The sequence below is a fragment of the Penicillium atrosanguineum genome (assembly GCF_028827265.1).
Source record: "Penicillium atrosanguineum strain IBT 20685 chromosome Unknown utg000004l_segment0_segment0, whole genome shotgun sequence".
Classification (NCBI taxonomy): Eukaryota; Fungi; Ascomycota; class Eurotiomycetes; order Eurotiales; family Aspergillaceae; genus Penicillium; species Penicillium atrosanguineum.
The window spans coordinates 1,473,914-1,500,342 of record NW_026623136.1 but is presented as its reverse complement, the minus strand read 5'-3'; the positions used below and the strand labels follow the sequence as shown (position 1 = coordinate 1,500,342).

General features: G+C 48.8%; 12 protein-coding genes across 12 annotated transcripts; 7 read left to right on the top strand and 5 right to left on the bottom strand.

Annotated features, from left to right (window-relative positions):
* Window positions 1–253: 253 nt before the first annotated feature.
* On the top strand, window positions 254–1,786 carry N7443_005883 (NAD(P)/FAD-dependent oxidoreductase; the record flags this gene model as incomplete). Its single annotated transcript, XM_056885939.1, has 4 exons — window positions 254–521; window positions 578–864; window positions 928–1,504; window positions 1,563–1,786. 4 exons carry the CDS (start codon window positions 254–256, stop codon window positions 1,784–1,786), a joined length of 1,356 nt encoding a protein of 451 aa, XP_056741387.1.
* A 537-nt stretch (window positions 1,787–2,323) lies between these two features.
* On the top strand, window positions 2,324–2,699 carry N7443_005882 (uncharacterized protein; the record flags this gene model as incomplete). The annotated part of the gene is made up of 2 exons (XM_056885938.1): window positions 2,324–2,581; window positions 2,643–2,699. 2 exons carry the CDS (start codon window positions 2,324–2,326, stop codon window positions 2,697–2,699), a joined length of 315 nt encoding a protein of 104 aa, XP_056741386.1.
* Window positions 2,700–4,361: 1,662 nt separating this feature from the next.
* Window positions 4,362–4,976, top strand: N7443_005881 (uncharacterized protein; the record flags this gene model as incomplete). The annotated part of the gene is made up of 2 exons (XM_056885937.1): window positions 4,362–4,694; window positions 4,755–4,976. 2 exons carry the CDS (start codon window positions 4,362–4,364, stop codon window positions 4,974–4,976), a joined length of 555 nt encoding a protein of 184 aa, XP_056741385.1.
* A 2,232-nt stretch (window positions 4,977–7,208) lies between these two features.
* Window positions 7,209–7,651, top strand: N7443_005880 (putative histone h1.3.; the record flags this gene model as incomplete). The annotated part of the gene is made up of 2 exons (XM_056885936.1): window positions 7,209–7,313; window positions 7,367–7,651. 2 exons carry the CDS (start codon window positions 7,209–7,211, stop codon window positions 7,649–7,651), a joined length of 390 nt encoding a protein of 129 aa, XP_056741384.1.
* A 223-nt stretch (window positions 7,652–7,874) lies between these two features.
* N7443_005879 (mismatch repair ATPase MSH6) lies at window positions 7,875–11,737 on the bottom strand (the record flags this gene model as incomplete). Its single annotated transcript, XM_056885935.1, has 5 exons — window positions 7,875–8,570; window positions 8,623–11,015; window positions 11,063–11,246; window positions 11,310–11,357; window positions 11,417–11,737. 5 exons carry the CDS (start codon window positions 11,735–11,737, stop codon window positions 7,875–7,877), a joined length of 3,642 nt encoding a protein of 1,213 aa, XP_056741383.1.
* A 394-nt stretch (window positions 11,738–12,131) lies between these two features.
* On the bottom strand, window positions 12,132–14,216 carry N7443_005878 (tyrosine--tRNA ligase MSY1; the record flags this gene model as incomplete). Its single annotated transcript, XM_056885934.1, has 5 exons — window positions 12,132–12,887; window positions 12,942–13,287; window positions 13,338–13,624; window positions 13,678–13,831; window positions 13,897–14,216. 5 exons carry the CDS (start codon window positions 14,214–14,216, stop codon window positions 12,132–12,134), a joined length of 1,863 nt encoding a protein of 620 aa, XP_056741382.1.
* Window positions 14,217–15,958: 1,742 nt separating this feature from the next.
* Window positions 15,959–16,714, top strand: N7443_005877 (Altered inheritance of mitochondria protein 31 mitochondrial; the record flags this gene model as incomplete). Its single annotated transcript, XM_056885933.1, has 1 exon — window positions 15,959–16,714. The coding sequence occupies one exon, from the start codon at window positions 15,959–15,961 to the stop codon at window positions 16,712–16,714; it is 756 nt and encodes a 251-aa protein (XP_056741381.1).
* Window positions 16,715–16,767: 53 nt separating this feature from the next.
* On the bottom strand, window positions 16,768–18,018 carry N7443_005876 (uncharacterized protein; the record flags this gene model as incomplete). Its single annotated transcript, XM_056885932.1, has 1 exon — window positions 16,768–18,018. One exon carries the CDS (start codon window positions 18,016–18,018, stop codon window positions 16,768–16,770), a length of 1,251 nt encoding a protein of 416 aa, XP_056741380.1.
* Window positions 18,019–18,264: 246 nt separating this feature from the next.
* On the bottom strand, window positions 18,265–21,155 carry N7443_005875 (putative raffinose synthase protein Sip1; the record flags this gene model as incomplete). The annotated part of the gene is made up of 2 exons (XM_056885931.1): window positions 18,265–20,883; window positions 20,958–21,155. The coding sequence occupies 2 exons, from the start codon at window positions 21,153–21,155 to the stop codon at window positions 18,265–18,267; spliced, it is 2,817 nt and encodes a 938-aa protein (XP_056741379.1).
* Window positions 21,156–21,522: 367 nt separating this feature from the next.
* N7443_005874 (zinc-dependent alcohol dehydrogenase family protein) lies at window positions 21,523–22,745 on the bottom strand (the record flags this gene model as incomplete). The annotated part of the gene is made up of 5 exons (XM_056885930.1): window positions 21,523–21,567; window positions 21,627–22,073; window positions 22,135–22,283; window positions 22,331–22,523; window positions 22,584–22,745. The coding sequence occupies 5 exons, from the start codon at window positions 22,743–22,745 to the stop codon at window positions 21,523–21,525; spliced, it is 996 nt and encodes a 331-aa protein (XP_056741378.1).
* A 993-nt stretch (window positions 22,746–23,738) lies between these two features.
* N7443_005873 (uncharacterized protein) lies at window positions 23,739–25,043 on the top strand (the record flags this gene model as incomplete). Its single annotated transcript, XM_056885929.1, has 7 exons — window positions 23,739–23,807; window positions 23,866–24,012; window positions 24,074–24,178; window positions 24,232–24,513; window positions 24,575–24,630; window positions 24,681–24,826; window positions 24,877–25,043. The coding sequence occupies 7 exons, from the start codon at window positions 23,739–23,741 to the stop codon at window positions 25,041–25,043; spliced, it is 972 nt and encodes a 323-aa protein (XP_056741377.1).
* Window positions 25,044–25,483: 440 nt separating this feature from the next.
* Window positions 25,484–26,376, top strand: N7443_005872 (N-terminal L-serine N(alpha)-acetyltransferase NAT4; the record flags this gene model as incomplete). The annotated part of the gene is made up of 2 exons (XM_056885928.1): window positions 25,484–25,565; window positions 25,706–26,376. The coding sequence occupies 2 exons, from the start codon at window positions 25,484–25,486 to the stop codon at window positions 26,374–26,376; spliced, it is 753 nt and encodes a 250-aa protein (XP_056741376.1).
* Window positions 26,377–26,429: the final 53 nt, after the last annotated feature.

Below are 26,429 nucleotides of genomic sequence, written 5' to 3'. Positions count from 1 at the left end.
GGTTGTTGTATCACGCCAAATTCTCATGGATGTTATGCGAGATAGTGTATCGTAGCCGAGACAGGTGTATCGGCCCGACATAGCCTTCTACCCCTCACTGTCTAGTTCGGTGCTTAGTGTCGGACCAGAGAACAAAGCCTCCAGTTAGTGGTCGGCCATTTTTACATTGCGCTCTCATCAAGTCTTTTCGATCCGGTCAAGTCCCGAGAAATTCAACTGTTTTTTTAGATATACTAAGCACTACAAGGATCCAATGACTAGCATGTCTTCCAATCACAAGCCACTCTTTCCAGTTGAGAAATCACTGATGTCTTACTGGATGAAGAAGCGTCATTCTCTGGCATCTTTCTGCAGCTCCAATGCACTCCCTAAACAATGCGATATAGCCATCATCGGCACCGGAATGTCTGGAGTCGCAACAGCGTACCACATACTATCAAAGCCAGACACTGGACTCGAACAGCCAAGCGTTGTTCTCCTTGAAGCACGTCAAGCCTGTTCTGGAGCGACCGGGCGCAATGGTGAGCCCGGGATTGTGACTAGAATTGTTCTTACCCCCGTACTAATTGTGAACAAGGCGGCCACACCAAGCTGGCGACGCCCGTCATTCACCGACTGGCCGAAACCCATGGAATCGAAGCTGCGGCTCAAATAGTTTGTCATCAGCTAGATCAACTAACTGCTCTGAAAGAAGTAGTTGACAAAGAGGACATTGATTGTGAATTCTTGAGCACTCGCTCTTTTGATATCTTCTTTGATGAGAAGCATGCTCAGCAAATGTATGCGTTCATTTCCAGTGAACAAGCAAAAGGAACGCCTTGGGTAAAAGAGGTCCAGTGGATAGGCAAAGAACAATCAGACAAGGTATTCACAGTTCTAATGCCTTACTCAGCGTTTATTTGACCCGCTACTAACCAAATGCCTCAGATTACTGGTGTCAAGAATACCAAAGGCGCTCTAAGCGTCCCCGCGGCCTCGCTATGGCCGTATAAACTTGTCACAGAATTGCTTTCAAAGGTCTTAGACCTGGGTGGCCAGCTATATACCGAGACTTGTGTCACAGCTGTGAAAGAAAAAGATAATGGTGAAACCACTCTTACAACTTCCCGGGGACTTTTGACAGCGAGAAAGACTATTTTTGCAACGAACGCTTATACCGCCGCCCTACTTCCTCAATACGAATCAATAATCACCCCCTTTAAAGGGCAAAATTCGCATCTTTCTCCCTCTCCATCTTTCACGCCGCCTATGCTTCTTGACAACACTTACAATCTTCATTTCGACTCGCATTACGCGGACTATCTGATCCCAAGACCTGACGGAACAATTATACTTGGGGGCGCAAAATGGACATACGAGCATGATCTTAAAATATGGTGGAATAGTGTTGATGATTCGACATTAATCAACAATGAGACTACGACGCATTTCGATTCGGTTATGGCCGATCATTTCTATGGTTGGGAGAATGCCGCAGCGCAACATGACATGGTCTGGACAGGCAGTAAGTGGTCTCGATCTCAATACCTGTGTAGGCTAGGATACTGATGTGATCGCAAAAGTCATGGCATCTACGCCAGATGTACTGCCTCATGTGGGAAGGATCCCTGGGTCTAAGAACCAGTGGATTTTAGCAGGCTTCAATGGTGGTGGAATGATACAAATCTTTACGTTGACCCAAGCAATTGCCAAGATGGTTACAAAGGGAATTGAGTACGATGGTACAGGTTTACCTGAGCTTTTCAAAGCCACGGATGCTCGGCTGGCTGTCCGCCACCAGAAATAGATTTTTGGGACAATATTTATCTTTATTTATGCTTACAAGCCGGTTGGATGGTCTTAGAATAAATAAGACAGCGTTTGAGTAAAGGTCTTTGATTAGCGAACCGTGTGAACGAAGACTAGGTACCTTTGTCTTAATTAGGCCAACAAGAAAACCATGCAACAGGGCGCATTCCTAAGAACTTAATTCTCCTGTGCCTCCTTACATGGCGTCCGTTACGTATGAAATTGAGTTGGTATGTGATTATAAAGCGCTCCAGTAAGTGCAAAATGCCGCTCTGCATTTACGGAGGAGGCTTTCGAGGACCCACATTGTTGATGTCGTAACGGGCATCTCCCAAGACCTAAAATTCCGCCAGGGTTGCACTTTACTGTCCACCTCCTAGCTACTATATTCTCCTAGCTACTATTTAAGTTCTTGTGCTCAAGCTTCCATTGAATGATTGTCCTAGCTCGATCTCAATCAAAACTTGACCTTTTCAGACTTCCTCTTCAGGCTTCCTCCGGCCTTCGACCTACCTTGTGCTAATTATCCGCCATAATGAAGGTCTCTTTGGCTCTTCTCACCTTTGTTACCGCCGTTTTGGCCGTTCCTTCCAAGCCTTGCGATGAGTGTGAGAATAACGGTGGCGGCAAGAAAATCGAGACTGGGAACGTTTGTGATAGTCACCAAACCGTTGTGTGTCAAGGACAAGGCAAGGGTGGTCTCATCACTTTGGGCAACGTTTTACCCGGGGCACTCGGCGAGAATTGTGCCGGTGGTGACGTTTACTGTTGCTCACAAGACGATGTTCAACAGGTATGATACATTCCCTGTTGCTTGAGATTTATGAAAACTGGACTGACAAGGGCTCTCACAGCTTGGCCTAGTTAACCTGGATGTTAACGCTCAATGCTCTCTCAACCATGTTCTTTAATCCATGGCCCATGAGCCATATCGACATCCGATTTCTACTGTGTATCAACGGCTTCTAGTATGACCATGCATGATCACCGCTTGATGGGACCTGGGAGAGTGATAGGACAAAATAGCGAAAACAAGGCTATTGTTGAGACGCGGAATCATTAAGATCATGTTCGCTGAGCTGTACTGTAACAAAACCTACTCTTTACTCGCTGGGTTTGACCGCCTCAGCTCCTTGAAATGTTGTTAAAGTCTGGCTTTGGATCATTTAGTTTCCACCGTGCTAATTCTCTTGTCATATTGCGTAGAGGTTCTGTCCAGATAGTGATGGTGAGCAAAATTGATGTGAGGGTAAGGAGTGCTCTAAGGATCTGTAAAAAGTTTTTGTGTAGAATACGGTATGCTAGGTAGGGTAGGGAGAGGCCCCAGAATAAGGGGTTCAAAGTTTCTTTGAGTGGTGTGTTGAGGTTGATGGACCCCGACAACATAGTGCTTTACGCTGTTTCCGACATACTGACGTGGTCATGAGGACTCATGACTAGTTCATAGAAATTGACGTTTATGGAGTTGACCTTATGGTGACCGAATATATGGTGGCTCATGGGCGTCTCCTGGAGTTGTTGAAATAATTTTTATTTTCTGCAACCATACTTTGTGAGTAGTTGCACATTTGTCTCATAATAGTGGAGAAAACGATAAATTTCATCACTCTTTGCTACAGTCGATAGCGAAAGCAGCTTCTACCCTGATGATAGCTTTTCATTTCTCGGGCCCCGCTGCCAAGGAATTAGCGTGTAAATTTATTACACGTAGACTAGTAATGGAATAAAAACCCATCGTATTCTTTGGTATTAGATATCAGAGTTACGGTATTAGAGTTACTCGATATTAGAAACTGGCCTCTTTGCAGGGCACGCTGAAGGCTTTGTCGCCATGAATATCCCCCGCAGAGGTGGAGAATTGTTATTCCTTATGTGTTTGTTCAGTTTGCATTACGTATGCCCTAACTAACTAACTACATAATGAAATGGGAATGGCTCGATGGCTGTCTGACAATGCAGACTGGACAACAGCAACCAACGGACAACACACACACAACCCGCACGTAGTAGAGGTCGCCCTGAGGGAGGTCGCAAGTGTCCTTGATGAGGCCGTGAGACTGTACGGGCAATCCTGAACGCAGCAATCCTTAATGAGGCCGTACGGTTTTCCGACTGAGGCCATATGACACGTACTTAATACGGCATCATGAATCAAATAATATAGTGACAACCGGAATGAATTGGGTAGATGATCCTGTTCTCATCTCTCTCCTCATGTAGAAGCTATGGCTTACGCCTAAGGTATTCGTGACACCTCAGGCCGCAACTGTATTCATTATGTCATGCGTTCCACCACTACACTAACTAACTATTTATTGTAATGTGGTCGGTAAGCGAGTGGTCTATGTAAGCGAGTGGCCACCCGCGAAACACTATAGTTAAGGCCATATTTTACATCTTTATATTCCAAAAACTATGGCTTTTTATTAACTTTTCTTGTTATGAGCTACTATCTATTCTATATGAAGAATAGCTGTGCGGTTCCCATATATAACACTGCCGCATTTGCTTTCAACAATTCCGAGCATGGAAAGCCCAACTCCTAGCCAACGGTGAGCGTGTTCCAGAACCTTATGGCGGCTCTCGAGGGAGGCGTGGCCGCGTGTGCGGTCGTATCGGGGACGGCCGCCGTTTCGATGACCTTAATGGCACTGGCTGGTGTGGGAGATAACATTGTTGCAGTATCGACGGTCCATGGGGGCACATACCATCAGTTCAAAGTCCTCGCTCCGCAATTGGGGATCGGATGTCGTTTTGTCCCCTCCAATGACCCCGAAGACTTTCGAGCCTTGATTGATGAGAAGACAAAATTCATTTTCGTGGAAAGCATTAGCAATCCAAAGTATACCGTTCCCCATTTCGAAGCCCTGGCGGAGATTGCCCATACCCATGGCATCCCTTTGATTGTCAGTCCCTTTTCTCAAGGCCTCTTCTTGATACTTGTCAAAAGCTAATGGAATTCTTAGTGTGACAACACTTTTGGCTGTGCCGGTTATTTCTGTCGACCTATCGACCACGGGGTCGATATTGTCCTTCATTCCGCCACAAAATGGATCGGAGGCCATGGAACAACCCTGGGCGGAGTAATTGTCGATGGTGGGACATTTGATTGGGGTACTCACGCCAATAAATTCCCCCAATTTCATAGAGACGGCGGTCAAGAGGGCAGCGGCGAGGTTAGTTTGTGAAAATGTTTGGCTCCCACGCTTTCGCCATGCGTTGCCAGTATGAGGTCCTGCGAGACACTGGAAGTACCTTGAGCCCTTAAGCGGCTCAACAGCTTCTTGTTGGGCTCGAGTCTCTAGCAGTCTGATGCGACCGCCACGCGAGCAACACTAAAGCGCTGGCGGCATGGCTCACTGAACAGCCACAGGTCGCTTGGGTCCGATACCTAGGCGACAAAGATCATCCTTGCCACCTGAATGCTAATAGATATCTCAAAGGGGGATATGGAGCACTTTTGTAATTTGGCATCAAAGGCGGCAAGGAAGCTGGATTCAAACTGTGTGATGGGTTTCAAATGATCATTAATACTACCAAGTTCGTTTTTCTTTCGATCTCAGCTGAAGGAAAATGCACTAATAGATATGCTCTTTGTTTGTAGCCTTGGAGACTCAAAAACACTGATTGTATATCCCTGGACCACCACCCACCAGCAGCTCACTGATGCAGAGAGATTTGAAGCAGGGGTCACAGAAGACCACATGCGTCTGTCCAGCGGTATCGAGCATATCGAGGATATCAAAGATGATTTCCACCGCGCTTTTGCAAATATGGATGGATATCAGGTGTCCACAGCAATTGTTCAGGCGCAATTACTTCATCAACAACAGCAAAAACGTATAATCGAGGCTTTATTTGGGTCATCAGAGCCTCTGCCACTCTCTACTCCCAGGATTTCACACGCTGAGAATAGTTCATTCAACCTATAACGAAAATAATTCAAGAGCCATTTGAAATATTCAAAAATCTAGCATGCGCTCAGCTGCAAACCCTGGGATTTAGATATATTCCCGCAATTACGGCAGCCATAGTCTTGTTTTTCTTCTCCAACGGAGGGCGCCCCGAATTTATGAGGAAGTAGTACCATCGCAAACTGAAGTTGGGACACTATAAATTACAACTTTATATCTCAGCAAACGTAGCTTCTCGTAAAGTCTTCTTATAAATCTATGTTCTCCATACCGAGTCTAACATTTTTGAAAGTCTCGAAAGTTTTAGGTTGTAATGCTTAGAAGATAAATTCTAGAAGCTAAAGAGATTAAATTATAGTGTCTTTTCGGTAAATATTGTTAAATCAGAATCAAATTGACCTAGACTCTTAAAATAGACCTCTTATGCTCTAAATTAGTAGGACACGGAAGACAAAGTAGAATAAACTAGTGATTATTGAGATGTTGTGCTCTTAAATTATCGTATTTACTATGGTATTTTGAGGTGGCCCACTCGTTTACCGACCACGTTATAAATTGCCAGAATCAGGGTAATACAAAAACAGAGCTTTTGACATCGTTGATTGGTTGTATACAAAGTCATTCCGACATAATAGTTTCTATATGAAGATATAGAAGAGACATCTACCTAATTCATTTCGGTTGTCACTACAGTCTTTCATTTATAATGCAGCATTAAGTAAAGTCCGTACGGCCTCACCTAGCATGACCTCTACCACAGGCTGGGAGTGGTTGAGTGTGCTCTCTTGGATGGTGTTACCCAGTCTGCATTGCCAGACAGCCATCGAGCCATCCCCATTTCACTATCTACTACGCCCCTAATACCCTATTACTATTACTCTAATTTCCCTTCAGTTTTGGAATTCTTTGCTCTTACGTCTATTTCATTTCGCTTTCAGTTAATGCCCGTTAAGAGATGTCTATTCCTTTGATGACGCGCCTACAAGCCTGATAACCCCCTACCCTACGATATATCTCTATCCATATTGATCAACCTCTCTCTGCATTTGATAACTTGCGTACGGTGTAGCACGCGCTTACGGATTTCTTTTCCTTCTCTCCAAACTGCGATCAATAAATCGCAGACGGTTGACTGCACGCTACGGAGCTCACGATCCCTTGTTGCTCGCTCTTCCCTTCGCAATCCCTTCCATTCAGCTCACATTAGGCGACTTGAATTCCCTCATACACAAGCCTACGGATCATACTGCTTCTTCTGCGTCTACACTGAACATCTGCGGATTTTGCCACGGACTAGTGCCGATCACAACTCACGCTTCTTCAATTTCCGAGCACCCGAATAACTGCGATTTCCTGTAAGTCTCCTTCATTGTCTCCAAGTTCATCCAAGTTACCGACCCTGTTTCTATTCCTTCATCTTGTCTTACCTCCACGCGATCTTGCATCATTCTACGTCAAAACGTGAACACTGATATCGTATCCAAGACCCGCCCCGATCCCCGTGAGATGGTTACCCAAAAGGCCAGCCCGGCTGCTACAGGCTTCATGGGACTTAGCGAATCCCAGAATCGTCTCATGCTTCTCGCCACTCTCTGCGAGTCCACCGGTCACGTAAGTCTCCTACGATAAATACTCCGCGAATGTCAGCTAACAATTTGGTACAGGTCGACTATGAGGAGCTCGCTACCTTGGCCGGCATTACGAAGGCCAGCGCTCGCACCATGTACCCAAAGGCTAGGAAGAAGCTTGCTGCGTTCCACGCCGCTACCATTTCTGCTGCTAGCGCTAATAGTACTATTGGTGCCGCCCCCGATGCCCCCATCCTGGCCAAGAAGTCCGCCGCGCCGCGCCGATACAAGAAGCGTATGGCTGCCAATGAGACTGCTGCTGATGAGGACCTGCCCGACACACAGTATGACGCCGACAACGCTGAGCCCGGCGAGGCATAAACACTGCTGTGGAGGGGGCTGAGGACGCGGATTAAGCGTTTGCCTTGGCCCTTTTTGTGTGCTTCATTTGCACCATAGTCCATAAAAGATTGAAAAAATACCTTGAATTGTCTTGTAGATAGATTGAAGCATTCTCTTCCAGTACTAAACGACCATACCAAACACCATTTCCGAAATATAGAAAACATGAAACGAGCGCCGATGAAACGAATATCTTAATCCCTTAAAGCGCCTCAATAGCCTTACACAAAACATCCAGACCACGATCAGTAATCTCACTGCCATCAGTCCCATCACTAGACGACTCGCGCAGAGCCCAGGCAACATCACTCCACCATCCCAATCCAACGTACCCACCACCTTTCCGACGCTCCAGACTCTCCTTGAGCCTGCTAGTATGCTCCCACTCCTTGGCAGCATGCTCGGCACATTCGATAACCTTGCTTGGAATCCCACACATAGAAGCACAATGCATACCGAAACTGCCCTCCGCGACACCCTTCTCAAGTTTGTAAAGGAATGTCACGCGGCGTTCGGCGTCATCAACGTGGATAGCCATACGTTTAGGTGAGATTTCAGGGTGGTTCTCGAATTCAGCTGCAAGGGAGTGGTAGTGTGTTGCGAAGAAGCCCAGGGCGCCGATGTGAGTTGCGATGTGGTGTAGTACGGCTTGCGCGACGGCAACACCGTCGTAAGAGCTTGTTCCACGGCCTAGTTCGTCAAGGATTACTAGGGAGCGGGGGGTGGCTTCGGAGAGGATTTTCTTGGTTTCGGAAAGTTCAACGAAGAATGTGGATTGGGCGGCGAAAATGTTGTCGTTTGCGCCGAGGCGGGACATGATGCGGTCGACTGGGGTTAGGCGGGCGGAGGTGCAAGGGACGTAGCAGCCGATTTGGGCCATGATGACGGCGACGCAGGTCTGTTGTCATTAGCTATAGGAAGGAAGAGGGATGTTGGGGGGTTGTATATACCATTCGGAGAACGGTTGACTTTCCGGCGGCGTTGGCACCAGTCAACAAGTTAATGTTGGCTTCTTTGCCGCCAAGGTCGATGTTATTAGGGATGAAGTCGTCCACGGAGGAGGCGAGGCAGGGATGACGCAATTCTTCGAATTCAAGGACGCTTCTTTCTTCATCCACAAAGACGGGACGGCAGCTGGGCTGGCCAAGAGAGGAGGAGGCCTTGGCTAAGCTAATTAAACAGTCCAGTTGCGAGATGACGCGAACAGCTGCAAGCCAGGTGCCGTAATGCTCATCAAATCGGGCATGGAATCTACCAGCAACCTCCTTGACAATCTGGCTGTGTGTTTCCTGGGCCTCCTGCAACTTGCGGATGAGACTCCGCAGCTCGGGGAAGTAGTACCGCTTGACTTGCTTAGTAGCGGACATCTGGTTCCAATCCTTTGGAATATTCTTGACCTTGATAGGCACTTCGAGTTGGTAGATCTCCTTTCCATTGTCTCGGTAGCAAATGGCAGTAGATCCAAGATCACGGCGTGCCTTCTTCAAAACGTTGTCGAGATCCTTATGGAGCTGGTCGATAAACTCCTGCGAGGAATCGAAGTCTTCCTCGACGCCAGGCTCGGGAACAAGTACTCCGTTCTCCTTCGCCTTGGAGCGATCAAAGGCCGTCTTCCAGTAACCCAGTAGCTCGGTCATATCAGGCATAGCCGAAATAAGCTGTCCAATGATACCATCGCCAGAGCCACTATCCTTGAGGATACCCATAGTGTAGTCAATTTGCTCAAATCCTTCGAGAACACGAACAAAGTCTTGCGCCTTGCAGACGCCAGCGTGAACACGGGAGATAAGCCGCTCCAGGTCGGGCATCTTAGTCAACTGAGAGGAGAACTGGTCTCGAACACTCGGGTCGGCATTCAGAGAATCCACAGCATCGAGGCGGGCGTTGATGCGCTTTGCGTCCATCAGGGGATGGCAAACCCACTGCTTGAACATGCGCTTGCCGAAGGGCGTAATGCAGCGGTTGAGAAGCTGGAATAGGGTGCCATCGACACCGCCATCAAAGGAGTTTGCGAAGATCTCCATGTTAATCAAGGTCTGACCATCCAACACCAGACTGGAGGCCTTCTTGATCGGATCATACCATTCAAAGTTTCCGATGGTGATAAGGTCTCGGTCGATCTTCAATACTCGCAAGTACTGTGTGAGAGCACCAAAAGCCGACATGAGCAATTCCTTCTCACGTGCATCACGAAGGGTCTGGGGCCAAGCCTTAACATTCTCGTCGTCATCAGAGACAAAGTAGTCGCTGGCATCAAGTTCCTTCACAGTAACATCTCCTTCCCAGAACTCCTTAACCGGCTTTAGATAGTTCCACAGAGTAGTGGGCCCCGTGTTATTCTTCAGAATGCGCAGCGCCTTGGTCGAGACACAGGACTTTTCAAGGAGAATTTCCTGGGGGCGAGTTTGCGCAATGAAAGTCTCAAACTTGGTCATGTCCACATCATCAACGAATTCGGAGATGTGGAATTGGCCTGTGGCGGTATCGACAAATGCGAGACCAAATGCAGGAAGATCATCCACAATGGCCTCTTTGATAGCAACACAGTAAGTGGCCATATCATCCTGTAGCATGGATCCCTCAACAAGAGTACCGGCAGTAAGAACGCAAGCCAACTCTCGCTTGATAATTTTGTCCTCTTTGCCCTTCTTAGCATCACGCTCGCGCATCTCTTTGCCAAGGGCAGATTCAGATTGATCAACACGAGCAATCTTATAGCCCTTGGCCACAAACTGATTTGCCCAGTGGGACAAGCTCATCTCGGGAACACCGACCATTCGCATGTTGACTCTGTCAGTAAGCTTCAAGTCGAACAACTGGTGACCAATTGTAGCATCGTTCTCGTAAAGTTCGTAGAATTTGCCCTTCTTGAAGAACACCACGGTATCCCAGAACTTCTGCTTGATTTCCCAGTATTGCTTTTCGAAAGGAGAGAACTTAGACCAGGCCAGTGGAGGAACATAGATTGTGCGAGGGTCAAAGTCAGGGTGGCCAGGAGGATTTCCATCCATGTCCTTGGGATTGGCAAGCCAAGGGTACCGCTGTTCGGGGTCTCTAATGTGTGCCTTTTCTTTCTTGGTGCTGGACGGTGTCTTCGAAGTCTTCTGCACTGCACGTTCTTTCCTGGGCTCAGTGTTTTCGGGATCAAACGCCCACTTGAGTGCAGTGCCACCTGAGCTTTCTGGGAGATCGGCATCAAGGTCTTCATCGGCAGCTGGCGGAGGAGGGGGCGAGGAGGATTTGGCCGACGGCTTGCGCGAGGTCTGAGGGACTGACTTCTTTCGTTTCTTCGGGGCGGTCACTTCTTCGTCTGATTCATCGGCGACTATGAAGTCGTCCATTTCTGTGCGCAATTAGCACCACCCACGTCTCCGTGACCATGATACGTACCATCATCAGTATCACCACCCTCATCTGGTGGCGCTTGGAATTCATCCTCGCTCTCGTCTGGCGATGTCTTCCTCCTCTTGTTTGCCCGGCCGCGGACACTGTTATTACGGTTTGGACGGAAGATAACATCGTCATCGTCTTCACCCTCCGAATCAGGCTCCTTGTAGCTGACCTTCTTCTTGCCCTGTAGGGGAGAGTGTGTCAGTGTTATGGTCCATGGATGTGATATCCCGTGTTATGAACTCACCCGATGCGAAGGAGACATTGTGTTATCCTGGGCTTGGTCGCGCCCGTTCTGGAAAGAAAACGAAAATTAGCGATGAATGCGTGAGGGAGGCAAAGCGATAAGCCAACCTTTACGGTGTCACCATATTCTTCTTCATCCTCCTCAGGAATTGGCAAATCACTGCTGGGCACGGGGCTCAGGTCCTGCGCGAAGCTCGAGAAGCTCCTCTTGGGCGTTGGCTTGACCGTACTGGCACCACGCTCGGATGCTTTTTGGGCTGGGGATGACGCAGGCTCGCGCGCCTTGTTGCTCGATGGGGTTGCTGGCGACGATTTCTGGAAGAATCCGAGGATGGACTTTTGGCTTTTCATGTTCTGGGCGCTCGAGGTCGTTTTCTTCAGCGCGGAGGGAGGCGTCGCGGAGGGCGATTCGACAGGGGCCTTGGCCATTGTCGGCGACTTGTAGAGGATTTAAACGGAACTAGATGCTCAATATCACAGACACACCAAACATGGTATAAGGGATGAGAATTAGGGGAACAGGAAGGGGTTGGATGAATGGGTTGACAGGTCGATAGGAGATAAGCGAAGTCGCGGATCGCGGATCGCGTCGACGCGTAAAGTGATGTGGGTCCCTGTATACTTCTTGATCCCGTGAGTTTTGATTCTTTCCAGAATCTGTAGACCGAGTATACTTAGAAGATAGAATAAGGTGTACATCTGATTGGTGATGACGGCACAAATATTATACATAAGTCTCAGGGGTAATACTGTACATTTGATTTATGCTACATCGACTCTAGATAGAAATACAAAGTGGAGACCTTTTCTCTACATAGTCAACTCAATTGTTCGACTTGGTCGAGTCAGTCGACTCCGTTGACTCAGTGGGCTTAGCCTCGCTGTTGACCTCTTCCCAGCCCGGAGCAGTGAGTCCTTGCGCGCGGAAATCCTCATCGCTCACAATCTCCACCATCTTGAACTTCCACTTGCCCAACTTCAACATGAGAAGATTGTCATTCATAATGTAATCCTGAGTCTTTTCAGAGGGCCAAACCCGGATGGGAGTGAAAGCGAGATCGTCTGACATGGGACCACTGTCACCAGGACGGCTGCCCACGTACGCTCCATTGTTCGTGATCACACGGTGGCCCTCGCCCTTGGACGAGACAAGACCGGCTGACCAGAGGATCTTGTTGAATTGCTGGTTAAAAACCAGAGACTTGGGCAGGGTGACCCTTGCATTGGGCATGTTCGCAAAGTGAGTCTGAGAGGCGTAAGGGTTGCCGGATTGGGGAGTCTCGAATTGAGCCGTTGGGGATTGAGGGTTTCCGGCAGTGCTGGGCTTGCGAGGCATGGGCGAAGGTTCGCCGGTGGAAGAGCGCGAGCGGAACAGCTGGCGGTGTTGGAGGGACACGGCATCAGCCTCCTCTTTGCCGTGAATCAGCTCGACAAATTCATAAGCCAGGAGATGCTGGGCCACTCGCTTCGACGGGTCCTCTTTCTGTTGTTCCATGACGGAGGCAATTTCAGGCAGAGGAAGGAAAGTGAACAGCTTCAGGTACCGCTCCACCGTATCATCAGGTGTACGAACAAAGAACTAGGTTGACGATTAGTGTCAAAATCCACACATTAATAGGAGGCCCGGACCTACCTGGTAAAGCTCAAAGGTAGAGGTCATGTCCTTGTCGAGCCAGATGGCATTGCCAGCCGATTTTCCGAACTTCTCGCCGGAAGGCGCTGTCAACAAGGGTGTGGTAAAGCCAATGGGCCTGTCCACTTCGGCCTCAAGAGGGTCTCGGTTAATTTCAATGGCGGTGTTCCGGCTGATAGCCTTGACAGCATCCATGCCGAAGAGTATGTTTCCATACTGATCGGCTCCTCCCACTTGCACTTGAGTTCCCTTTTGGAACAATGTCCACCAATCCCACGCCTGGAGAAGAGGGTAAGAGAACTCCGCAAACGACATACCGTCTCCTTGGTTCAATCGAGTTTTAACACTAATGCAATTTGTTAGAGTTGCCGATCACCCAAATTGAATAAAACTTACGTATCTCTGCCGAGCATAGGTCCAAGCCTCATGAACGCGCCCAGGTCCCGCAAAACTTCAATGAACGGCATAGAGTTCCACCAGGTGTTGTTATTGAGCAATGCGCGCTTCCAAATCGGCTTTCTCACATGGCCATGTCTCCGGCCGTACTGGTCGATACTCGAGCCCAGCTTCTTAAGTTGCATATGCATGCTGGCCATGTTTGCCTTGCGAACTGACGAATGCACAGCATCGCGTCCCTTTAATCGTCCCGTGGGGTCTCCGACTCGAGATGTAGCACCGCCCAGCTATTTTTCATTAGCCCCATGCATCTGAGAAATCCGAGAACATATTAACTAACCAGAAAGGTCACTGGAAGACCCCAAACGTATCCCCAGGCCAACACCATAAAAGGTAGCATGTGTCCAACGTGCATCGAGGGCGCGGTAGGGTCGATTCCGACGTAGATTCCGGTTCGCTTCTCAGTGAAGACTCGGTGCAACAATTCTCGCTCTCTGCAGCAAAGTGAGAAGTCAGCACATATGACAAAGCCAGTTGTGAAGAGTGGTGATAAACATACCCGACAACATCATGGATGAGCCCTCGCTCTTCGAGGTGAGTTGCAAAGTTCTTCCGCTTGCCAGCCTTAATTTCTTCGGCGTGCTCAGCCCATTCTTTCTTTCCATCTTTCATCCGCTGAATATATGCCTGTGTGATGCATCTCTTCTGTTGCAATATTTGCTCAGATCGCTGAGTGAAGAGAACTGGGCGACGAGTTTCGCAGAGCAGCTGACTTGTTTGCGTGACTCCGGTAAAGCTGCGCGCTCCGCATGGTGCCCGTCGAGGAAGACGCGGGTTACGACAGGTCACTCGGATGAGCGGTGCCGATTGTGGCCGCATCAGACCGGTTATTAAAAGAAAATAAGGGCAGCGAGGCCTACAATGGGTTGAGTTGCAACTGAAGTTGTCCGCGATGGACGCCGACATTTTGTCGCGCGATAAGATCCCCGGAACATTGTTTTTGCGACGTTCTAGCTCTGCCTACTTACATGGATCAAAATGCAAGTTCTTGATCAAGTCAACGTCTAGATTAGAATTCTTTCTAGTACTTAAACTTATAGAAAAAGTAAAGCAGTCGTAGATTTTTTGGACCACTGAATATGAAACGCCATAGATGTGTCTTCATCGTGGCAAATGGCTCTGGGGAGTTATGCATCTTGACACTGATATACTTGCATCGTTCTGTTAAGTGCCTATTTTTTCTCTTCCTGCGCGTGGTTGATATTGTTTTTTAGTTCATCTTAGTACTATCACTCGTGGCCACTAAGACGTCAATCCTTGAAAGCGTGGTATCAAGTCCGAGCCACTCGGCGGGACGGCAAGAACACCGTGGTGGGTCCACTACAGTGGCTCTGCCTTCTCTCCGAACTATCGCTTTCTCATAATTCTTCACATATAGAAACTTCCGTTCTAAGAACTGTTCCTTAACATGGCTTCTGGAGCCGCAGCGATGGCATTGCGCGAGTCATTTGGCGACAGGAAGATCCCGGAGATATCACGAAAAATCACGGCCTGCGTCGCTTGCCGGAAGCTTAAGGTGAGCGCACTAGAATGATTCAAAGTGCATATTTTCTAATTTAGTGACCAGATAAAATGCCATATGAATAGCAATAGACCGCCTTGCAATCGATGTAGGACGCGCGGACTCGTATGCAGTGTCAACAAGAGCTTGCAGACTCTTTTGGAGGGAGATGCCTCGTAAGTTATGATTCTGTACCCAAATTCCCAGCAATGCCTGCGAGCCTATCCTGATAAATTGTATTAGCTGGAAAGAGGCAATGGAAGAACGCCTAGCTAGGCTGGAAGAGTCTATTGGAAACTCAAGCGCACAATCTCAACCATCTAGACACGACTCCATGTCGACCATCGCAGAAATCCCCCAAACAGCTACACTGGATTTATCATGTAGCCTAGGAGCTTTTCCGGTCTCTTCAATAACAAGCTCTACTTTACATGACATCAGTTCAAGGCAAGGCTCCGATTTTGTCTCCAGTGGAGTGGTCACGATAGACGTTGCCGAAAGCCTCTTCACATTCTATCAACAGGAATTGGACTCTTACGCTTACCATATTCTTGTTGATGGAGATTCTTTGGCTACTATACGTCGAAGATCTTCTCTACTATTGGCTGCAATATGTACTGTCTCTGCGTTCTCATCCGGGTCACAACATTATCGATCTCTCTTGATTCACTTTCAGAACGAGGTGTCTGGAAAGCTCTTTACAAGCTCATACACGTTTGATGACGTGCGTGCTCTGTGTGTTGGGACACTATGGCTACCTGAAGTTTCAAAGGCGCTGAATGGATTGGGTGAGTTGATATTTTTCTCCCTTTAATTAATAGTCCTTGTCTAACCTTCCCAAGCCGTCCGAATCGCCACCGAGTTGGACTTGCACCGATGTATCACCAAAATGCCACATACAAAGCGAGCATGCTACGACCGCACTCGGCTCTATTTTCTCGTGTATCTTTCCGACCATCACTGCTTTTTGACCCATGGGAAACCGCCTCTCACTCGAGACTTTCATTCACTAAAAAGCCCGAGAGCATTCCTGGAGAGCCGATTTTCGTCACCATCCGATATGATACTGATTAGTCAGGTTGAGCTCTGGTCTATCAACAGCCAAGTCTTTGACACTTTCGGTGCAGACACCGACAACTGCGTTGATAGCCATAAATTAGCACAGATATCATGTCTAGAAGATTCGTATAAACAATGCCGCGGGTATTGGCTGGGGACTATGGATTTTGACACAAGAGATCACTTTGCAGGTCGCATGTTCGACTTCTATTTCCATTCTGCAAAGTTTTATCTCTTCTCACATGTGTTTCGCGGTCAATCGGAGCTTTCAACCGAAGCGCTCAGAGATGTGGAACATTATGCTCTGCGTGCACTGGAGCATGCCCTGTCTATTGTCTGCTTTGTCTCTTGTGAGACACGTGAATGTCTTCAACAACTACCTTACTATATTGGAGCAGTGACTGCATTTGCTTCCGTCTGTCTTGTGAAAGCATCGAGTCAGAAGCGTGACATCATTTGCAACAAAGAAGGCGAGGATATCATCACACATCTGCATCGACTGGTCCAAGTCCTTCATCCACCCCCGGGAGAGACCCAGTCAAGTCATCCTTTGTTGGGCATTGCGAAAGGCCTAGATACTGCCATGCACTCGGCGGGAGCACATCAGTTTGATCATAATCAGCATTCACTCCCTGATTTCAATGGACTGTTTGAATTTGACTTTGCCCTTGATGGACTTGACATATTCAATGTAGATTCTACTGAGCTTTCTACTGCTGGGACTACGGGAACATTCCCCTTGTCTGAACGCGAATAAAAAGCGCCCAGGCAAACTGTTTGTATTTAACCTCTCACAAATAATGAAACTACCTAATAATTCAGAACAAGATCAAAAATATCGAAATTTCTCCACGTCTTTGTCGAGGACACATCCTTTGGCTCAACAGATGTTGACCTCAGCAATGGGATCTGTTGCTCCGATAGACCTCCATGGGACCGCAGTCTGTGGCCACCAAGCTGGGATAGATCGTGTTCCTCACGTCTACCTCCAACGACAAAATCTTTCGTGGAAATCACGACCATATCACCTTCACGATCAAGCGGCATCTCATACATCGAAGCAGCTTCCTCGCCCGTGAGAGCGACTTCAACCCCAGGAATCCTTCGACAATCCGTGATCATCTCCGCGAGAGCAGATTTCTCGGTCAAGTGTACACGAACAAAGCCACCAAGTGCCCCATGATGCTTGACGAAGGGGTCCGAAATAGGACAGATGACTCTGGCACCACAACCTGGCCACTTTGAATGCAAGATATCTTCAAGAAACACCACATTGGGGCTCCCCTTCTCGTCAGACTTGTCACTCATCCCATGGTCCCCAGTCACAGCCACCACGGCTCCTGATTTGACAAAATCGCCCAGTCGGGTATCAATAGCCTTCATGAACTCGTTCGCCTCACGAGACCCAGGGGCATGTTTATGCTGAATATAATCAGAGAGCGTGAGGTAGAACAGATCCGCCCGCTCCTCACGCAACAGCTTCAATCCCGCATCGAGTACAAATAGAGACAATTGCCCCGAGTATTGCGCCGGCGCAGCCTGTCCAAGCCACCGTTCAACATCTTGAATTCCATGCTCACCCTCGGTGCACTCATTGGCACATTGAGCAGAGAAGCAAATAGAGCCTTTCTCGGGAGATAACCCGTGTTGAATGATACGTCTCAGCTTATCCTTGGCTGTAATTGCAGCCACGCGAACACCGGCATCCGCCAGTTTTGCCAGGATTGTCGTGCCTCGCATCATGGAATCATCCACGATCATATGTTCTTTGCCGGTCTCTTTGTCCAGGTAGTAATTCCCAGAGACTCCGTGGACGCTGGTGGGGGCACCGGTGATGATAGAGAGGTTGTTCGGGTTTGTCAAGGAGGGCATAGCACAGTGTGCGGTTTGATGGAATCCGTTCTTGAGAAAGGCGGCCATGTTTGGTAGGATTCCATCATCGATCCCGGCTTGGAGATACTCGGGGTCAAAACCGTCGATACAGACCACGACCGTAGGCTGCTTTGGGAGGTGGTAGGCTTTGCCATGAAGGGAGATGGAAGGGGTTGACTTGGTCGACATTTTCAATGTATTGTTTGGGCCTTCAATTAATAAGACTGGCAATCAAATTTGGTGGATGAGCGAGCAATGTAGTATAATTCTTTTCAAGCAAAACTTCTGTGGTCTATGTACTTCGCTCGGACGGCATAGATGCCGCGACGGCACGAACTCCGGTGGGGCTACCAATCTTCAGGGAAGCACGAGAAGGGTAAATTCCCTTATCAATTGTCCGGTGCAAATGCAGGTTAGCGATGCAAATTTCTCATATCAAGCCACGAAAATTTGTACAAAGACTTCGTTACTCCATCCGCTATCAAGTTTCATCTCCTTCCATGCAGCGTGGATGTCGATAGCTAGTACGGTGGTACCGTCGCCGCCCTCCTTCCAAACAGTCTTCTTTGGAATAGGCTGTCCAAGGATCATTACCATAAAGTCCTTGGCGATATCCCGATCACGTAAGTCAGAGAAGTAGATCCCTAGTGTCCCCAAGGCCTTCAAATGGATGTCAAATCGCAATCGACCGTTCTCAACCATGAAGATATCGGAGCTGGCCACGGCGGCGGCACCTGTCATCTTACCAAGGAGACCAAGGACAGCCACATGAGTCAAGTCACCCTCCTTAATATTGAATGATTGAGTCGGGTAGACAGTGAGAATCTCCCATCCTCTCTGTTCCAAGTTGACGGACACAAGGGATTGTCCATCGAGTGGTTCCATCCGTCTTGTAACTTTGCCGCTGGTGTGTGCGCGTACAATATACTGACCATCCGATCCCTCGTGTATGCCGGGGAAGTCCATTAAAGAGACCATGCATGATGCCTCTGTGGAGCTTACGTTGAACAGACCCAAAATGCCACTTCCAGTCTTGGCCCAGCCTGTGTAGCTCCCCACGCGTAAAATCTGTTTCTCGTTGAAGTCATGATAGATATCGATCGTGCGGCCAATGACACTAGGACGCAGAATAACAGTACTTCCCGTAACCGTTGGCGCAGTCATTTGATCGAGAACTTCGAGGTCGTGTTTCCCCGGTTCATCTGTGATGTACACGGGTCCACCTGATACACATCGCGCTGCAGCGTGGAAGGATGCGTAGGGATGGCTTGTCTGGAACATGTCCCAGTCCGGTAGGACATTCAAGTAGCGGGTGAGGAGTGCGTTGTGCGCGTTACAGAATACATGCCATGGGTGAGACGCGGGAATTTCGGGGAAGAAGTCGTCTGAGTTTCGCACTGGTATCGTGGGCTTGTTGGTAGGGAGTTGTGAATGGAATATGATCTGTGGAATCATTGATCCGCAGGAAATAGACTTTGTGGTAAAGTATTTTAGCGCAGCGATGGACCAGGCATCTTGGTAGGAAGCCATGAAATTTTTGCGGTCTTCCGGATCGTCCAGAAGGTCAAGGAAGAATTGGGCATCTGTCTTGACTGAATCTACGCCGGCCGATTGGAGATAGCTGTAAAAATCGTCGTAGAACCGTTGAATGGACTCCGGGTCAATCGCAAGAATCTTTCCATTGGGGACATTCTGTGAAATAGGACCATCCGCGGATGGGTCTTTGATTTTGACTTCCTTGGTCTGGTATCTTTGCGCCAGGTCCCCACTCGGGCAGATTCCTCCCCAGTAGCCCATCAATGCGTGCCAGACCGCGACGTGTTGGATACTAGGATTGGCCCGGCGGATTGCCTGGACAGTCTGTTTCAGCCCTTTGGGAAATGCCTTTGCATTTGCATCAAACCTCTCCCAGCGACGCTTGAACATCGATTCGCCGTCGTTGTCGAGGCTTTGCCAGTTATCATCAATGATCAGATTGACAATATTGATGCCATGGTTTTTCAGAGCGTCCAATGCACCGAGGATCTTCTCCGCGGTTAGGTCCTGACCTAGCCCGTTCCAGGTGCAGTAGGTCAGACCGTCAACCCACTCAGTAAGCCACTGTGCCTGTGGGTCTTTCTCGACTATGACAATGTCATCGCCGAGAGGAGAAGGGGGAACTTGCTCCTCCACCATTGCTGTGGGTTCAGCAAACGGTTTCACAACATTTCTAGCCTCGTAGATTACCGCGGACATGGCGACCTCAAAGTCCTCTGCAGCAGCGACCAGAATATTGAATTTGGACTCCGAGTCGTTATCATTCCTCGCCTTGACCACTACTTCGCCATTTTCACCTGACTGAAAGACAGTCAACACGTCTTTGACCCCCGATACGGCCAGGATGACGAAGTTGATTCCATCGGCACGGAGAAAAGAGCACAAAATCGCATCTTCCGTCAAGTAGAACTTCTCTCTCCCGTGTCTCGGTCCTAACCAGGGACACCAAATTCGCACCAACGCGAAGTACCTGATCACCTCAGACATAGTACCCAAAGCAAGCCGCGTGATACCAGAAATACCTTCTCTAGCCGGTTCCACTCTCCCAGTAATTTCCCATAGCAGAGACCCAGGTGCTTCACTTTTCCTTGGGTCGATCTGCACCTCAGAAGAGAGATTTTGAATATACTTTGCAAGTTCATTCTTTCCATCACGCGGTGACAGTTCAGACAAGGAAACTTTCTTCAAATCCGAGGTTTTTGGGCTGCATACGAGCTCGCCGTCGCTGACTGGATGATGCTGATTGGCCCATTGCCATTCCGCATCTGGACTGGTCCGGAACCGCACGGTAAAGTGAGCATGGCAGCCGGTGGCCGGGAGCGCGAGTCTGTCCCAGAAAACATGACGATAATAGTTGTCATCTTGTGCCATTCCAGACAATAATGGCGCATGTGATGGATCAACTTCGCTCAGTGGGAGAGCTGTCCATATGGAACTGGTGACGTTGTGCCATATCTGGACCTCCCAAGTCTGGGCTGGGAAGGTTGCGCTTGACTCAACGACGACGGTGAAATTGATCTGTGGTAATAATGAGCGTCTTGACTCTTGTTCATGGGGAACACTTTGTATCTTCAAAGTAACGGCATCCTCACCGCATCATCTTCCTCTGACCGCAACGCCTTTTGTACTCTCTGGATGCAAGTGGTCTGTCCCAGGGGCGGGTAGCTTGTCAGCCGGGCGAATAAGCCCATCTGGACCGGCCGAGTGAATGCTGAATGTTGTGGTTTGGCGTGCTGGCTAGCTCCAACGATTGGAAGGGTAGAGGTCGCGTCCCTAACATTGGACTCCATCGGGAGCACGGAGGGGTACCAAGGTAAGCAGCTCGGGAACACAGGAACTCTTTGGCCAATAGGTACAGAATAGGATGTGGTTTGCGACTTTCTGGTACTTTAGATTGCGAGTATGACTATTATCGTTCGGAAGGCAAAAAGCAATTAAGATAGAATGATGTACCAAGGTACGGGCGGGGGCTATTTAAAGTGGCGGGGAATCTTGATGACCTTGATAAGCTACAAGCTACTGTTTCGCAACGCAGTCCAAAACAGATGTATTCATTTTGATATTCGATAGATTCAAGTATTTATCAACCCACTGTAACATTTTGATACGTAATTCTCCTCTCCCACTTTTCTTGGCTTGAATATCCATTATTGGCACTTAGTTGATCTTGATAGTCAACTTGCCGAAATGGTTCTGGCCCCACTACACATGAAGTCAGTATAAGATCTAAATGAAAGACGAAAGATGAAAGAGGCCCTCACCATGTGCTCATAGGCCTTCCGAGTCTGGTCAAGGGTGAACACCTTCTCGTCCACGACGGGGTGAATATCATTGGCCTCGATAGCCCGGATCATATCCTGCATCAGCTCCTTGCTGCCGACATAGACACCGCGAACGGTGCAAATGTTGCTAAGGGCATCCAGGATAGTAGGCTGGTCCTGACCGGTACCATCGCCGATGAATCCAATCACGCTGATCAGACCCTCGTATTTGATGGCCTTAAAGCTCTGAGCGAGAGTGCCAGGTCCGCCGACCTCGAGAATGTGGTCCACGCCCTCGCCCTCCGGAGTCAATTTGCGAGCAGTCTCTCCCCAGTTAGTGTCCTGTCTATAGTTGATGATGTGGTCGGCACCCAGCTCCTTCAGTTTCTCAGCCTTGGCGGCGGACGAGGTCGAGGCGATCACGGTCGCACCTGCGGCTTTAGCGAACTATCAACAGATATTAGTCGATTGTCCCGTAATTCTCATATCGGTTCGTCTTAGCACATACCTGCAGACCGAACATGCTCACACCACCGGTTCCCTGTACGAGGACGACCTGGCCAGGCTTCAAAGGCTTCAAGCCGTACAGGGCATTCAAGCCGTGAGAGCAGCACAAGTGAGGGTGCTGCTCTCGAGGGCGTTGAGGTTCTTCGGGGCCTTAACAAGGCCCGACGCGCTGAAAACACCATACTCGCGCAATGTACCATCGAGCACGCCGCCGAGTCCGGTATGGGAAGCGGCGATGTTGACCGGGCCATACTGATGGCCCTGGTTGAAAACGGTTGCAACCCGGTCACCCTTCTTGAAATCGGTGACCTTGGATCCAACCTCAACAACCTCACCAGCACCATCAGATCCGGGGACCACGGGGAAGTTGCTGGGGAAGGGATATTGTCCCTATCAAAAAGAGTGAAGTTAATATAGAAAGCAAGACATACCAACCCCGTATCAACGTACTTTGGGAATGATCAGGTCGCGGTAATTCAACGACGCAGCGTGAAGCTTCACCAGCACCTCGCTCTCACCGACTTTCGGCACTGGCGCGTCCTTGTAGACGAGTCCGTCGAAGTCTTTCTCCTTGCTTTCCACCACCCATTGCTTCATAGTCGAGGGAGCCATTTTGGAATCTCAATTGAAGCTGTATGTATTTGATACTAGCTGTTATAGATAATAGAAGCTTATACAGAGGCGGGACAGGCGGTATATAACCTTCTACGGTTGACGTAGTCATTACCGTCTCCACCCTCCACGGAAAGTGTGACCGTCCCCACTCTGACGGAAAGATTATTAAGATCACAGAACGTCACAGTTCTCCAATTGGATTCTCCCTCAGCGCGGACACTTTTTTTTTCGGAGACTTTTATTTTTGGCTGATCAATTCATCCGAGTTGACTGTTGTAAGCGTTGTTCGGCTCCGGCGGATTGTATGTGCTTATTTTCTGGGTGCGCCTAGCATTCACCGAGCCCGGGGCGGCCGGGGCGGGAGCTCGGGGTCGCATTGTCAAAATTAGATTCAATCACCGAAGTGTGAACTTCCGGCGATTTGGTCAGTTGTGAGCTTGTGCGCTCTTAAATATCTCAAGTTTTGCTTTTTCTCATTCCTTATCCAAGAAATCGAGAAGTTTTGCACACAACAAACACCGGTTACATCTTTCTCACCTCGTGAAGACTTATGGCCAGCTTCTGGTATCATCTATTTAGACATGAGATGAACCAGCATTGGGATTGGCAAATGTTGAAGGTAGTTGAAAAGAACAAAACGTTAGTTTTCGGTGGCACAGCTGCAGGATGTAAGATAAGCAAAGCTCCGCCCCAAGGTTCATATCTACATACCAAACCCCACTGAAGTGCCAAGCAATGGCACAATCCGAAGCTAACATCACTCAATCAATGTGATGTCCACTCAATCAACAACTTGTAGGGTTTCCAGGAAGCACGAGATCATCGGACCGCGTGTCACCCCTGTCGCAATGAGTAGTCGCATTGGCGACATGAGGAGGGGTAAGGTCGTAGCATGAGCATAAGTAGCCGCGCATCCCATCACAGTCGTTCCTTTAATCATTAGCGTTGCACTCGATCGTCGTTATCCTTTAAACATACAGTCAATCTAATATGTCTCTCGGGCGTACTTTCAAGCTTAACTCGGGCTACGATATCCCGGCCGTTGGCCTCGGAACGTGGGTTGGTCATTACCCATCAACTCTAAAGAAAGAAACAGCACCTGAACCCGTCGCAACAGTTGTCCAAGCCCCATGAGGTCGAAAATGCAGTCGAGACTGCCCTTCGCAAGGGCTACCGCCACATCGACGCAGCAGCCTGCTACCAGAACGAGAATGAAGTAGGAAACGGCTGGAAGAAGTCCGGCGTGCCGCGCGAAGAGATCTTTGTGTGTTTTTAAGCATCTCACAATTACCTCAAGATTTGCAAGACTAATTTTACGTATATAGATCACTAGCAAAATATGGAACACACACCACCATCCTGACCATGTCGAGGAAGGCCTCAACAAGACGCTGAAAGACCTCCAGACAGATTACCTAGACCTGTACCTCGTACAACTCAACTCGACCCGGAACAACGAACCCGCTGGGCTAATCATGCGCAGATCCACTGGCCCGTTGCTTTCGCGCATACGAACGATACCCTCACCCCGACCGATCCGACGACGAAGCGATTCCTCATAGCCGATGTTCCGATCTCCGAAACCTGGGCGGCTCTGGAGAAGTTCGTCGCAATGGGCAAGATTCGGAGTATCGGTATCAGCAATTTCACCATTGAAGAGACCAAGAAGCTGTTGGAGACTGCGAAGATTCCTCCCGCTGTGAACCAAATCGAGGCGCATCCTTACCTGTTACAGCCGAACCTTTTCAAGTTTTTGAAGGATAGTGTGAGTTCAACGCCCCTTCTCATCTATCTGTACATTACCAAACTAACGAAAGGTTCAATAGAATATTCTGCCTGTGGCGTACAGTCCGCTCGGAAATAACATTTTTAACCTTCCACGGTATGCAAACACCATTTCCTCGATGATATGCACACACTAATTATCGACAGTGTTGTCGATGACTTGTCGGTGGTGGAAATTGCCAAGAAGCTGAACAAGGACCCTGCTCAGCTGCTGATCTCGTGGGCTGTTCAGCGGGGCTTTTCCGTGTTGCCCAAGAGTGTTACTCCCTCGCGTATCGAGAGCAACTTCCAAGGTATATAGATGTTATTTCTCTCTTCTTGCGCGTATCTAACACTGCTCTAGATTTCGTGATTCCCGACGCGGAGTTCGACGGTCTGAACAAGCTGGACCGTAACCAGCGTTACAACTATCCTTTCCGTTGGGGAGTTGATGTCTTCAATGAGTTGGGTCCGGCTGAGGCTGAGAGACGAGCTGAGGAGCATGCTGCTCAGTTGAGGGCTTCTGCTTAGATCATAGAAGCCTCTTTTACAAGCAGTGGAGGATTGAAATTTACTGTGTAAGATGGATGTCAGCGGAATTGAATATATATATATATTTTTACACCTGCAAGAAACAATAACTAACGAAGATTTACCGAGTCCTTCAAGAAAAAGTTAGAAAAAATTAACTAAAATCCAAATGTCTCATAGAGTTCAGATCATTACCCAAAATGTCTTCTAAGTTTATATTGGAGCTGTGAGGAGTGTACCGGTGAATAACTCTAATAACGTAGGCAAAGGGAAGCCACAAGTGCATGTGCTCGTTGCAGGCCCAGAATGTGCCAGGCTCTTCCCGACCAACCGGCCCGCGTTCCCTTCGACTCCGCAATTGACGACGAACCGTCACTGAAGGACGCATCGTTCCTTGATCAGAACAACCCGAGCGCGTGAATCATCCCCAGTTCTCCGAGATGCCTTCAGTCAAAGAAGGCCGAGTGACCAAGCTCAAAGCGCGACAGTCTCAAACGACCACCCGGCGCGTCCAGCCCAAAAGTAAGTAAATAACGACCCATTAGAAACCTATACAAGTCCATACATCTCTATACGCGTCGAAACAATGTATATTATCCCCGACAATACATAATCTCAAAGTGTCCATCAAATCCACGTGTCCTGATACAATCTACTCACAGGCTTACCACTGGTCGAACGCACAAACGCACTATCACTCAAAGACTTTATCAGCAAATACATAGCCCCGCCCACGAGACGCCCATCAGAGCCCAGATCAACCGACTTAGAACCCGAAACAAATGTACCCGACACACCCATCGACGCACACTCCGCCGCGACAATCAGCACCACCGACTTAGAAGCCTGCCTCGACCTAATTGAACTAACATCCGGTTCGGCCTACGCCGCCTCAGGCGGAGGCTGGTCAAGGCCCGCAAAGCGCAAAGAAATGAAACTTCCCGACATGAAATACCTAATCGTGCGGAGTCCACCCTTGGGAACCGACGCAGCCGACGAGCCGGTTTCTCGGAATGCCGTGCTGGGGTTCATATCGTTTATGGTAACCTATGAGGATGAGAAGGAGGTTGTCTACTGTTACGAGATCCACTTGTCGGAAAATGCCCGGGGAAAAGGACTGGGCAAACTGCTTATCGGGAAGATGGAGGAGATTGGGCGGCGGGTTGGGTTGGAGAAGGCTATGTTGACTGTCTTCAAGTCTAATGAGATGGCGAGAGAGTTTTATCGGAGGAATGGGTATGTCATTGATGAGTACTCGCCTAAGCCGCGGAGGCTGAGGAATGGGACGGTTAAGGAATTTGGATATGAGATTTTGTCTAAGGGTTTGAAGTAGGATCGTTTTGATTGGCCAGGTGTACAAGTAGGCTTTGATGCTGTTGAATTGAG